Consider the following 14,343-nt stretch of genomic DNA (forward strand, 5'->3'; position numbering starts at 1 on the left):
CCCTTTCAGGGTTAAATGGCATTTTCCATACCCGAACACAGAGGATTATTTTAGAAAGGATCTTCATCTCAGGAGCCTGAATATTATGCATAATGATCCATCAGATGCTTGCGCCTTTCATTCATCGGCGCTGGGGAAGGCAGTGTGCCGGGAGCATGCGCCCTGCCTCGGAGCGGGCGGCTGCTCGGTTTTCTGACAAACTGGAAGCAGAATCCTGTGAAGTCCCTGCTCTTGGCAGGAGATTTTTAGCAATAAGTAGCAGCTTTATGAGGAATATCCTTTGCCAGGGGACCATCAGCCAGGGAGCAGTGGGATTCTTATTTTTTAATGGACTTTTAATAAGTAGGCCACAATGATAATCTTGACACCAGAGTAGCTTTATTTCTACGTGTAATTATCTCCACTTTGCTCTCAAGCTCCCCGCAGCCTCCAAGAGCAAATAAGACCACCAACCTCTCCATGAGAAAAGGAGCGAGAAAACAGCATAGGGCCACTTGAAATGCTATTTGTATCAGACCTCATCCGCTCCTCTCATCTGATATAAAAGTCAACCTCTCCTCCCCTCCTCTAAATCAGTTAAATCTCACTTTTGGCATTTAACTGCTTGAACCCTTACCAGCCAGAAAACCTGTGCTCGGAGCACAGGCAGCGCTGGGAACACAGCGCCATGTCTCCCAATGCAGCAGGCAGACTGTTTGCACCCCCGTCTCCTCCCTGCGTGCCGCCCATCCCCACGCTGTCCCACCGTGTCTCCCGTCCCTCATCCCATCACCGTCTCTAGTGGCTGAGACTGGGCAGGTGAAGGCAAAGCCCCCGGTGCCGGGGCAGTCCAATGCCACAACTTCCCCGCCACAGCCCTGACCCTTCACGAGGCCACACGGGCAACAGGATGAGGGACTTGCATGGGGTTAAAAATAATGCGGGAAACAAGCAGGGAGGATGGGCAGCCAAGGTGCCGGCTGAGCCTCTGGGACAGGTTACTCCCCGATGAGCACACCTTCTGCAGGCACAGGCAGAATTTGACCAGTTTCTGAAGGTCCTCACTAAGCAAAAATCCCACCAGGAGCACCCCTCCATCCCAGCCCTCCAGATTTGCCAGCATCTAACCTCTCCCATGCTGGTCTGCGCAGCTGCACGCTGACCCAGCCTGGCCCAGGAAAGCAGGTCCCATCGGCACCATGCTCAGGGGAGACCCCGGCTCCGTGAAGGGGTGCAAGGGAGACGCTTCACCGCTCCCACCCGCTTCTGGCAGGACTTTTAACAACACATTCCTCCCTTTGTTACCTTAAAATCCCACCCTAAACTGACTCTCTCCCCAGCACAGCCTCCCTCTATGGCACAGACCCAACCGTGCTGCCCCGCCAGCCTCCGCTGTCTCCCCTCCGCAGCAGCGTGCCCTTCCCAAGCCCGCATGCAGCCTCGCAGGGAAACGGATGCAAGCGACATACAGAAATACTGAAGGTATCGCAGCACCAAGTGTGCATCTCAAGACCCCCCAAGATCTCTGGGGGAGAGCTGCTCCAGGCTGGATTGTATGTAGGAACTCTTGTTCTGCACCTCTCTCCTACTGCTATCCATGCAGACAGCCCTTGGCTCTTACAGCTTGTCCGAACATCCCACCTTCCACCTGAGCATCCAACAGTAATGGGAAGTATTCACTGCTTCGCTTTCCCCCCAGACTCGGGGATCCGACTCTTCTTTCAAAATCAATACTGTTCTGGTCGAAGTCTGCTCCAGCAGAGGTGCGATCTGCTCCCTTCGGTGCCCAGCAGCCTCCCTCTTCATGATTTACAAATATTGCTGTCCCCTACTTGCAAAAACAGTCCTGCCTTTTACTACAGTCAACGCAGCAAGTCCCTGCTTCCAAAGGCTGGCACTGAACGAGGCTCCAAATGGCAGCACATGAACTCCACTGCCCAGGCTGGACCAGATTTGTAAATGAAGGAAAGTGTCGTGGGAAATTCTGCAGCTAGTGATGCTTTGGATACTTTCGAAAACCAAAATACAAATAGTACCTGCTGGGTGCAGGACGGGCAGGTCTGTGGCCGCAGGGTTAGGCAGGTAGATGCAGAGCAGAGCATTAGATTGCCACTCTTCGTCCACACTTGTTCAACTTAACATTAACTTGCTCAACTTAACATTGAAACCAGAATGAGCTGTGCTAAATGTCTCCACCGCTAACAAGAAACAAATGTGGCCTCATGTTCTAGTTGCTGTGATCTAACAAAACAGACCATGGTAAACACTATAAAAATGTACTGGAGGGAACCACCCTGTGTTTGCTGGGAGAGGGACTGGGTAATCTAATAGGGTTTTATCCATCTCTAATGTCTCTGAAAAAAAGAAGGGAAAATTGGGCCCCGTCCATGACATTCGTCATATGCTAGCTATTCTGATGTCTTAATGCTGCAGAAATCAAATTGGAGCAAGGCTACCTATCTGCCTCCCAATCAGGATCTAGACCCAAGTGCTGCTTTTTATGGCCATGCAGCGTGAGGAGCTGCTGATGTCAGCGGTGGCATGGGCCAGGCCAGTTTTTCCATCCCTATCCCCACGTTATCTGGAGAGATACTCCCTTTGCGGTCACCTCACTCTCCTCATGACGTGGATAATCGTTCACTTCATGTACCTGAGGACCCACCAGCGGGACCTTCCTCTGGCTGAAAGCATTCATGGGGACAAGGTACCTGCCCAAAAGGTCAGCACTTACCTGGGTACCTAAGATTTGTATCTTGGCCATGGTAACGGCAAGGGTTGATTCAGTCACCTACCCCCAGGCACCTCCTGATGCCCTAGGTACCTGCCTGGCCCTTAACCAAAGGGTTAAGGGTCTCCTCTAGCTTCAGCACCAAATCTGCCAGCCCCCATGGGGATGTCAGGCACCCTCTGGCACTTCACAGAGATTTATATGCCTCTGCTCAGGCAGTCAGCAGAAGTCACTCCCACTCAAGTCATTCTCCTCCCATACCTCTGCCCATAGGAAGAGCCTTGGGCAGGCTCTGCAAGGCAGGAGCACCCCCACCCAGCTCCCAGGAGCCCCGTCCCCGTCAGCACACTGGTTGCCGTCTCTGGAGGGGAGAGAGAAACACACCCCGCTCGGTTCTTGCACAGAGCCGCAGGCTGCACGGGCAACCCCGTGCTACTCCTGATGCATGGCCAGGTTTTCTGCATTCACTCCATCAACTTTTTCAAGCATCTTGGGTTTGTTGTTTGCTTTTTTAAAGCTACTGTGACCTTGGCACGGGGACGACAAACATCAACTGCCAGAAAACAGCATGTTCTGAAAAGCTATACAGAGCAAAACCACAGCCCCATCACAGTCTGCAAGCAAGATCTCCATCTGGGGAGGGGAGAAAAGCAGCACTTGGGGTGCTCAGAGAAAGCGCTGCTGAGAAGCTGCAAGTGCAAAGTGCTGCAGCTCCTTGCTCAGCCTGAGGGATGACGTTTCCATGCGCTCCTCCAGCTCTTACCTGGCTCTTCCCGCGCCGCCGGTAATTCCTTCTTACAAGGTTTTTGTAATTCTCATTCTTCTTGGTCAGGTAGTAATACAGGACGCAGTCTGCCACCGTCTGCAATGACATGGGCAAGTCAGGGAACAGAAGGTCCCATCCCCTCGCGCTGTCGGGGCGCAGACTTACAGGAGCAGCATTCAGGCCCTGCCATCGCCAGGTCTCCTGCTGCTTCTGAAGATCTGTAGCCCAAACAGGCTTCCCTGAACCTCCCTCCCAAAGCCTTTCAGTGGAGCTGGAAGAAGAGGGCAATGCATGTTGTCCTAGTAAAAAGGCTCAGCTCTTCCAAGGGACAGACCATGGCCATCCCACAGGCGTGCCAAGATGGAGATGGGGGTGCAGAGCAGAGAGCACCCCACGCTGGAAGCAAAGCAGGGGGAAGGGCTGACCCCAGATGACTGTGGCAAACTAAAGGCAGAAGAAGGAGAGCCGCCTGTCACCCTCTGTTGCGGCTATGCGAGGCACAACCTGCCACGCAACTGCCAGCTAGCGTTATTTCCAGCCGCTAAGCTCGCTGGCTTGAGCGTGCACAACTTTCTCGTGGACAGATTGAGATCTGGGCGCTCCAGAGCTGCCATCCCAACTCCAGCTCCAGCGGTTAGCTCCACAAGCACCATCCAGGATCGGACACATTAGGAAAACGGGGAGCCGTGGCTGGGACATATTCTGCTCCTGAACAGCACAGAGTGTACCATGCTGGGAAAAGTCCTTTGCTGAATTGGGTGGGCACCTGAACAGTGGTCTTGGGCTACACCTTCATATACAGGATCAGCAGTTGCATGAACACAAATAATCCCACAGACCCATCACACCTGCAAGCTCCCGGGAGCAGGGCGCTGCTGCATGCTCGTGGGGGTGCACGGGGGCTGCGCTCTCCCCATCCCTGAGCAAGGAGTGGAACCATTTGCAAAAACAGATTGCAACTTTTAAAGTGTTAATTGGATCTCTTTCTAATCTAGCCCTGATTATACACACACACACGCGAACACAAAAACTTACAGTCATCTGTTCCAAGGGCTAAGATCACTATTTTTTTATAATGCAATTTAAAAATCTATTAATTCATTACATTGAACCATACTTTGCATCTCCCTCCAACAGGATAATGGATGTGTTCTGTATCATAATTACAGCCTGATTTACAAACGAGTACAAATAAAATTAGAAGACATTTTACAGCTTGGAACACAGACTGGATTGTGAGCATCATCCAAGTCCCACCACTTTCGGCTTTAACAAGTGGGAAAGGCTGAAAAGAGCCTGGTATCTTACAGTGACAACAGCAGCACGCGGTTGCTGGTGGCCTTTGCTTGCTTGCTGCTTTGGACAGAAAAGTCAAGGTCTTATAAATTATTTCCCCAGCCTGAGTCATGCAGAATCGGAAAATAATTTAGGCTGGAAGGGACATCTGCAGGCCACCTCCCTGAAAGCAGAGGGGCTCCCCCAGAGTGAGTGGACATTGCACGGATGAAATACTGCATGAGATGTGCAGAGGATGCAACTAACTACAAGGGCCAGAGAAGAAGCAGCTCTCAAGTGTTTCTTGCTCCGGAGAACACCTGCTCTATTGCTGTCTATCTAGGCTGGGTCTGTCCAGGATCTGCCCATATGGCCTGTCCCACAGAACGTACCATATGGCCTCGCCCAGAACGGGACCAGAGACTCGCTCTTCCCTCAGATCTCTTTTTCAAACCTTTCTTCCATCAGCCCAATTAACGGCAAAAAGGGAAAGTCCAAGAAGCACAACACAGAGGCTTGGGAAAGGTCAGGCCCTCCTGTGAGCAAACTATTCCTAAACAGCAAGGGAAGATGTGTGTGTGCTTACGTGACACCAACCCGAACTGCTGGATGAACTGGGACTCAGCCCACCCTCAAGATCCCCTCCCTGAGCAAAGAGGGGACCCCTCTGCTTTGTGCTGGGCAGCCGGGTGCCCACGCCCTCTGTGCGACAGCCTGGCTGGTACAAAATGCCTCCAGGAGATGGTGGAAAGCAGCTCCCCCAGGCAGATCACGGGGTGGGCTGCAACGCCTACGTGCCAGGCTGGATGCGTTCACACATCTCGCAGCGCAGAGCTCCCTGTCTCTCCGCAGCTGAGTCAGTCCCTTGTCTCTGCAGGGAGCTGGGAGGCGTCTGGACCATGCCTGGGGCTCTGAGCCACCACCGCCCACAGGTGCCCAGCATCCCCCGGCTGCTCCAGCACCAAAGGGAGCCACGTGATGGAGAAGAGACAGTGCGAGGCAGGTTAAAGCCAGGCAGGGAGGCTTACCTTCCTGTCCAGAAAGGATGCGATCAGGCCAAAGTTCTTCGGATGCTGCATGAACCTGCGGGAGCGAAAGGGAGAGGGTTAGTAGGGGTGCTGCCTCCGACCCCCCTCGCAGCTGGGCTGCCTTGCCCTGCGCGCCTGGAGCAGCGAGGCCAGCTCCCTGAGGGACTTAGGGGTTTGAGAAAATATTTGTCTGCTGCTCAGCTTCCCAGAAAGACAGGAACTTTAAATTTAGCCCAGTGGAGCTGGGCTGGTCAGGAGCTTCAATGCACAGATGTTCATCATGGGGTGGGACAGGGCAGGGGGGCTGGCAGTACCCAACAGTTGCCCATCACCCTGCTCGAACCCACAGCCACCCAAGCTCGTACCGACAGCAGGACAGGCACAGAGGGCAGCTGCACACCTGGCCGAGGCCTCAGGATTTGGCAAGGAAAGGGCGAGGAATTGCCGTCAATGGCCAAGCGCAAGCACCCCACAGCATGGCTGGGGGTGCCCCTGCCGCTGTGCAGGACCCCAAGCCCGGCTGGGCTGTCAGAGCAGCTGCAAAGGATGGGAAGGGAAACCCAAACCCCGGGAGGAAGCACAGAGCTGCCACGTTGCTGAGTTGCTCAAGAGATCCCCGGTGGCACGGCAGCTCTGAGGAACACCACCTCCTGCCCAGAGAGCGGAGGAGCTGTCAGCAGGCTCGTCCGTGGCTCCAGCAGCTCAGGAGGGTGCATCGCCCGCCGGGGGGGAAGCTGTCCCCAGGTGCAGAGACGTCTCCTCCAGCAAATCCCTTCGCCTAGCTGGTGGGGAAGCTCCAAAGGCCAGCAAGCTCTTGGCACGAGGTGCTCCTGCTGGTAGGAGGACAGTTAACCCATGTGCTGCCAAAGCGTGGGGAGCCTGGCGAGTGGTGACTTTGTGCCAGGGCTGGAGCACAGCGCTGGCCCCGGTGGAGAGGCCACGACCAGCACAGGCTCTGTCGCGGGGAGCCGAGCGGCCAGGGCCAGCCCCGTTCGGCACGTGCGGCTCTGCCAGCTCCCAGGAGCTGACGGCTCCATTCCCCGGGGAAATGGACTGGAGGCAAAAGGCGGGCGAGCTGTGGTGTGGGTGTAACGCAGACAGGACGTGGCGAGCAGCTCGGTGCCTCCAGCCTTGCTGGTGATTCCCCAGGGGCTGCTGACTGAGCTCTCTCCTCCTGCCTTCGCTGCTCAGCCCCACAGCCAAACTCAGGGTCAGGGCACCGAGCTGAGCTCAGTGAGGGCCTGACCAACTCCAGCCATGGCAGCAGGACGCGGGTGCTGTCACCCACGTGCCGATGCCCTTCATGATGCAGGACCCCCAACTGGTTTGGGTGGCACTGCAAGAACCCTGCCACTGTAACTGGTCACCAGAGCAAGGAGACCTCATCTCTGCTGCTACCAGCACGAGGCTTTTGTGGGTGACAATGTGGGATGGGGGGGATATGGGAGCATAGACAGCAATGGGAGCGTGATGCTCGGGCACTTAATGGGATCCCTAGTCTCTATCCCATGGGTAGCTGCAGCCTTTCTACCATCAAGCATCTTGAAGGGTAAAACTTACCCCCCCAAGATATAACACAGACACCAAGGGACATCCCCCAAGACACATGAATAAATAAATAAGAAAAAAGAAAACAGAAATGCTAGGGGAGGGAAAGAAAAAAAAAAAAAAAAAAGCAAAGCAGCTTGGCTGCTCAGACAGACTGGGATCAGAGCACCAAGCTGGAGCTGGCTCATCACACTGTACACAGCACAAACCAAGGGCTGACCGAGGGACAGGGTTTTCAAGGCCATGTTATCAATGATGCTAATGCAGTGTCGGGGGCAATGCAGAGGACAATCCAGTGTTTTTCACGGGCCAGGCCATGTCCCCATGACGAGGGACAGATGCTGTGTTCTCACGGTGCCCAGCACGACAGGGCCTCAATGCCTGAGCAGGATCAAGGGGTACCACAGCCATCCCTGCTCCTTCACCGGCAAACCAAGGCCCCCCTGGGAGCAGGCTAGCGATGGGCTCTCAATAAAGAGATCTGAAATCCTGCCCAGAAGCAAATCAAATCAGACTCTTCCTCGTGATTATGTTTTGACAGCTAAAATAGTTCAGACCCGGAGCCTGTCAGCCTTGCAGTGCCTGGCTGTTTTCTCTGAGAGCCCCTGCCATCAGGGCTGAACAAAAGGTTGCACAAGGCTTTCATGGTCTCGGGAAGAGGCCAGCTCTGGGTCACGATCGCAGATGACATAACTCTGGTTCACCTTTAAAAACCTAGGCTAGAAGCCGCAGCACACCAGGCAGCTCGGCTACCTGTGCACCAGGATTGCGGCGAAAGCCAGGGCAGGACTCCCTTGGCCCCCCTTACAGCTCCTAAGTAGCAATCTCTTAAAATGAGCTTTGTGAGAGCCCTGAAATCCTGCTGTATTTATGCCTCAAGCTCCGCATCACCCACGGTGATGACACAGAAACCACCGTGCCCAGCAGGATGCACGAGCTGGGTGTGGATTCTTCCAGCCCCATTAGCCAGGCACGGCCCCACCATTAAAGACCAAGTAATTAGCCTTTGCGTCATTTGCGGGCAAGCCTTGCTGTTTGGAGTGTCACATTTTAAGGCTAATTAGCAATGAGGATTCTCCTCTACCACAGGCTTGGAGCCGGTTTGCTTGTTTTGTTCTTTTTTGGTCCATCTTGGCAATTAGTTATTTCAGCTGCAAACAGGAGTCATCATGAGCAGGGACAGGAGGAGGGATCCTGGATATGGAGAGGCTTCCAGCATGGCTGGCTGTGGGCCTGCTGGTAATCCACAGAGCCGTCCCATGATTGTCCAGAGGCCAGGCTAAGGTGGTGCTGCTGCAAGGGACGAGGTGGCCCTGGCGCACCCACATACCTCCATGTCCCTCGTGCCCACAGCAGCGAGCCCCAGCAGAGCTCATCCCACTGGAAGTTGAACTCCAGCTCTGTTTTTACAGATGCACATGGCACATCGGGGGCACCAAGGATGCTCCAGTCCTCCATGCAAACACAGCCGGGTCCCTGCTGGGCTATGAGATACGGAGGATTCTGGACGTGAGACTGAGCTGGGACCCACAGCTTGGCTGACAGCACGGTCGTACCCAGGGAAGGGATCAGCAATCCCCCAATTGACCTCAGTTGATAAAGCAAAGCTGTTCTCAAGGACTGCTTGCAAAAAGGAGAAAGCATCGCAGCTAGAGTTTGCACACCTGATGCGGGAATGCATCCATGGAAGCGGCAGCTGGTGGCAAATCCTGCAGAGAGCAGGACGGAGTGCTGAGGGATGCGCACTGGCTGGATGCTGCAGCCCGAGGGGTTCTGCATGGGGGAGCTGGATGTTGACAGCCCCAAGAATCCCTCTGGACACACAGTGCCCAAAGGACAGGTATGTAAATCCAGAAACGTAACAGTGTATGGAGCATTGAGCTTCACTGGCTATCCTTAAACTGGTTGATACAACAGAGGATGTAGAAGCAGAAAAACTTCCAGTTCTCGCCCTGTCATGAGCAGCAGCTTCCCACACCTCTGCATGGGACCGGGCAGAGCAAAAGCACACAGGTGCAAGCACACCAACCATATAAAAAGGCCTGACGTTTCTGTGCAGGTACATCACCCTGTGCCCAGGTCGAAAGCCACACAGCGACCGCGGCTGTGTCCCTGGGGGGCAAGACGAGCCCTTGGGAAATTCATGCCTTAGCATGCGAGGGCCCTGGCTAAAGCATTGCAGGGGTCCTGTCTCGCACTTCCCAAGGGCTGCAGAGAGAGTTGTGTGGGCTACACTCACTTTTCCCGGAAGGTCTCCTTCTCCTGTTCACTCCACATGTTCATCACCTGCCGGTCCTTGTAGACCTTCATGGGGTCATCCATGAGGCCGTTCATGTTGATGAATTTAATGCGCTGCTGGTCAGCATCATAGAGCATGGGCGGGATGACGGCGAGCTGGCGCATCTGCTTCTCCAGGTTCTTTGGGGAAAGCAGAGAGAACAGTTGGTCAGCACCACGGGCCCACGGGGACCACAGGGGACAGATGTTCGAGAGGAAAGGACAGGCGGAGGAACAGGAGAATTCAAAAGCAAGCGCTAGACAGCTTTATTGCTACAGTAATTGTAAATTAAACGCTGAAAGAGGTTATCGCTGTCAGCCAGGAAACAATTAATCTTTCATTTTGAAATAGAAGGCTCCAAGATACCGTGTGGAAATGTCTGACTTAAGCAAAACAACTCCTGACCACAACAAGAGACAAGTCAAAGCAGCGGTGGCACAGGCAGTGCAAAACCCTTCCCAGCCATCAAACGGAGGGCCACGTGGAGGTTCAGCCCCCCACCCCAAATTGTGAGGGAAGTGGGTCAGTTCTGCAAAGCTTTCTGAGAGGATGGGCAGAGGGAGATGTTGCATTTCCCTTCCACGGGAAACCTAATACTGTTCCAGGAGGTTTCAAATGTCACCATAACGGGGCTGTCATTCCTTTCTTTCCTCTTACTGCAACACCCTGGGACATAATCTGATGCCTTTACTCCATCTTATTCAAGCGTAAAGTTCATCCAGAGCCCTGGCTGCACACCAGGACAGGACAGACTGGGCACACTGGTTTCCTTAAGTATTACAACAGAGTAGCCAATGTAATGTCTCATTTGTGCCATCCCCTGCCCCAAGGCCGGGACTTCCTCTTCAGCTGAGCTGCTGGTGGTCCCCCAGCACAGGTCCACCCTGTGGGGATGAAGGGATGCTCTGGCCACCCTGTTCTGGTTGCTAGCAGCACTATTGCTCTGAGTCCTCCCTGTCACCTGGGATGGCACTGGTCAGACACAAATCCCAACCGTGACCAAGGAAGGCCAGGTCTCAAGTGCTGTTATTTTAATTTACAGCCAGACGCCGGTTCCTTGGAGAACAGTAACGTCCAATCATTCCAGCAAGCTGCCAACTCAGGCCTGCCCAGCACTGCGACCGAGCAGATCCAACCTCCTGTTCCTAAAACACAGGCCTCTGCACGGACACCGATGTTTCAACTCATTTCATCACGTTCCTCATCCTCACTAGGATGCCTCCCGTTTAGCAACCGGCTGCTTTGGATGCCCTGGGGGTGTCATCTCATTGTAGGAGGTCAGGGACAGCTCAAAGGCAGAGCATCGATCCTGACAACCGCAGACTGCCCCAGCTGAAAGGAGAAAGCCCCTGTGCAGAGCCACGGCAGGCAGAGAGGCAGCTGGCAGGAGTGCTGCTTGCAGCTGAGAGCGCACGGCCTCTCCCTTCGCCTAGCAGGGTCTTGGGGTGCCGAGCACTGCAGATGCACCCCGCCGGCAGGCAGCCAGACCTCTCTCCTCTCCAGCAATGCACCAGGGTGGAGAGTTGGCCCCTGCTGCCAGCAATTCTCCCTGGCTCTCACCTCCCTGCTCCTTCCAACGCCGTGGAAGGGCTGGAAGCTCTCATGGTCTCCTCCGAGACAAGCAAAGCAGTGCCTTGGGGCTCAGCAGAAGGCTGTCAGGGTGGAGTTTAGCAGCACACTGTGCAGGAGGTCAGAGGCAATCGTCTAACGCTCCCCTTGGCCACAACCTCTGCAGAGCTGTGAAATTTCCCTCTGCTTCTGAGATCCATGTCCTCCGGGCTGTTGCCTTCGCTGGCTAACAGCAAACTGCCTGGGACCCAGTGCAGGGAGCGAACCGTGGCACACAGGCAGCAAACATCTCAGCTATTGCTGGGCAATGGCTGCTCTCCCCTCCCAAACACGATCCATTCACTGCAGCTCGCCTCCGTGCCAAGAGAGTGGAACCCTTGTGAAACCAGATCCAAACGAAGCCAAGGTCACGGGGATGTTTCAAGATGAATGGAGCACTCCCAGAAGATGTGGGCCAACTGGCTCACGTACAAACCATTCATTCCATAGGATTCCCCTGTGTCAAGCCACACAGCCCATTCAAAACAAAACGAAACAGAAAAACCCCTCCACTCAGCAGCCAGGGTGCCGGCTCCCTTCCCTTCCCACCTCCACTTGCAGTTTAAACCAACAGCCAGGAGGTGGTTTTGGGGTGCTACCCAGGATGAGCAGCATGCTGGGGTTTCAGGTCCCTAAGAGGCAGTCAAATGCCAATAAACCCTACCCAGTGGCCACAAGCTCCTGAGGTGCTTTGCTCCACGTTTTGCTCCTGCAGAACCATTGCACCTCTGGGGCAGCTGGAAAGATGTTACTGGGTATTGAATAAACACCTCACTTTGGATCCTGTCCAGAAAGTGTATTAGGCATCATGGCAACCTCCCCAACCTCAGCGCAGCCTGATGTTAGTAGGATTTGGTATTAGATTTCACCGTGGGACCTGGCATAGGACCTGCTAATAGTCTCCTGGCTTCCTCAGAGAACAGTGGAGTGAGGGGTGAAGAGGAGGAGAAAGTACAACCCCGTCTCACCTCTTGTTCTGAGAGCCCGTCGATGATTTCTGACACCTCGTGCTCGCTGCGTGCAGCTGACATGGAGAGCCCGCCGCTGCCCCTCTGTCCTACCCTGCTGGGAAAGGGCAGTGAAACACTCAGACACTGATGCTCCATTTTGTAAACCACATTCATAACAACCCGCTGGCCCTGTTGTCCTCGAATGCCATAATGACCATATCCCAACACCCCACCCAAGCCACGCCATCCCACACCATGGGAACGGCGCCCACTGCAGCCCCGTGGGCTCTGACAGCACTTAGTCCTGCCTGGAGAGCACCGTTCCCCGTGTCCCCTGCGTTTTGGGCTCACAGGTCGAGAGCCTCTAACGACCTTCCTTACCTGTGCCAACAGCCACCTCCTGGATCACTACAACAGAAGGATATTTCATACCCAACCTACTTTCCCATTATTTTCTCCCGTTCATTGCACCACAGCAACGGCATAAAGGCATCAGCACTAGCACCCAGCCATTAGCACTGTGCCACAGCGTCTGGTTTGCAAATGCTGCAGGAACTTTTAAATCAAAATCAGCCATTGACATCTTCCCCCCCCAATATCACCCAACATAACAGCCATGCATCCCAGCGAATTAAAACTTTTCTTATTAAGCACATAAAAGCTTAAACATTTCTCAGTACCATTTCTCCCCTTCTCTTTAAGATAAAATAAAGGCACCGATTAGGAAGTTTGGACCCATTCAGCTGTTTGTGGGGCTCAACGACAGGATGCTGGCACAAGGATTTGGGTTCTGCACACATTAGGTGTCCCTGGGCAAGATCCTGGGGCTGAAATGGGAAGGACGGGGAATTTCCAGCAAGAAGGGTGGAGATCATGAAATTGGTCTCCTCCTGGCAGGAAACAATAGGACCTCAACTGTGCTTCCAGTGAGGAGGAGAAAATGGACAGCGGATGGGACAGACAGAGGACATCCCTTTCAGTGAGACACTTCGCTCCTTTCATGTCGTGTGCGGTCATTCCTATAACCTCTGCAGACCTTTCTTCTACCTGCCCACGCTCCGATCAAAGCATGAGCGTGTATTAGATCATCAACATGACCAAATCCATCTGCAAGTCTCGTACGTCTTCATTTAGGCCCACCAGTAAGGCAGTAATTGGCGTAGTCCTGACCAGGTGGCCAGCACAAGGGAGCTGCCCCTTGCTCTGACGTGGCCAGCTGGGAGATCAGCAGCAGAGGGGAGATGGGCAACCACATTCCTGACATTCTTCCTTCCCTCTTGGCTCTATGCTGAGCCACGCTGGGGAAAAAGCAGCAAAGCTACTTGTCTGCTGGCTTCTGCTTTCAACTAGAAGGGGAGAAAAGGGACCAACAGCCATCCCAGCCCGCTCCTCCCATGAACAAATCCCACACCCATCCCCAAAGAAAAGAGAAAGGCTGTCCGATACCAGCTCAGCCCCTTCCTACCGCTTCTCCTCTAACCTCTGCATGCGCTCTTGCAGTTCCCGCTGCTTCCGGATCTCCGGGAATTGCTTCTCATAGTATTCCCGCACTTTACTCTCTTTGGCACGGCGCCGGGGGTTATTTTCGATGCGCTCCACTTTTTTTTCCCAGGCCTCCATCAGCTGGTCATAGCGCTGGCAAAACTTCTGTTCCTGAAAGGGCAGAGGGAGAGAGGGAGCTCAGGAGACGCACCTGGGAAGGGCAGCTCCTCCAGGCCTGTCCCTCAATGGCTGCTCAGGCTGAGCGTGAGTCATATTGCTTAAAGAAATATGGTTTATTAGGACATGGACATGCTCCGGGGTCTGGGACCAACCCAAGGGTAAATTCTCAAAACAGGCCATCAGGTACCCTCAGGCTTTTCCCTTCCAGACCCAACATCTTTGCAGAAACCAGGACCCTCATCCAGCATGGCTACGTCCACCCACCACACCTCCTGCCTGAGCATCCTCCAGCGCCTTGGGTGCTTGATTCAGCAACCAAAGCCCCAGTGCTGGGGAGGGAGCCCCTGCTCTGACATGGCTGGCCATGCATGGGTCGGGGGCAAGCCGCCTGCCTGAGGCCACCAGGCAAGAAGGCACTGAAACATGGCCTTGGGAAGGGACACTGGAGGGCAGGAGAGCGGGTCCCTGCCGCGCGAGCAGGGCATGCAGAGCTGTAATTTCGGAGCCATCACCTCCCCTCA

General features: G+C 54.4%; 1 protein-coding gene across 17 annotated transcripts in view; it reads right to left on the bottom strand.

Moving 5' to 3' along the window:
• Window positions 1–14,343, bottom strand: part of NCOR2 (nuclear receptor corepressor 2) — a 260,465-nt gene that overhangs the window by 79,680 nt on the left and 166,442 nt on the right. For 10 of the 17 annotated variants that reach the window (XM_052798060.1, XM_052798068.1, XM_052798067.1 and 7 more), the window contains 5 exons: window positions 13,626–13,813; window positions 12,179–12,275; window positions 9,564–9,742; window positions 5,777–5,831; window positions 3,471–3,569 (listed from right to left, as the gene is read on the bottom strand). In XM_052798060.1, the coding sequence (XP_052654020.1) occupies window positions 3,471–3,569; window positions 5,777–5,831; window positions 9,564–9,742; window positions 12,179–12,275; window positions 13,626–13,813 (618 nt within the window). The remainder of the gene's footprint in view (window positions 1–3,470; window positions 3,570–5,776; window positions 5,832–9,563; window positions 9,743–12,178; window positions 12,276–13,625; window positions 13,814–14,343) is intronic. The other 7 variants (XM_052798062.1, XM_052798074.1, XM_052798073.1 and 4 more) reach the window with 3 other exon arrangements.

This window comes from Harpia harpyja, chromosome 9, assembly GCF_026419915.1.
Source record: "Harpia harpyja isolate bHarHar1 chromosome 9, bHarHar1 primary haplotype, whole genome shotgun sequence".
NCBI classification, from domain to species: domain Eukaryota; kingdom Metazoa; phylum Chordata; class Aves; order Accipitriformes; family Accipitridae; genus Harpia; species Harpia harpyja.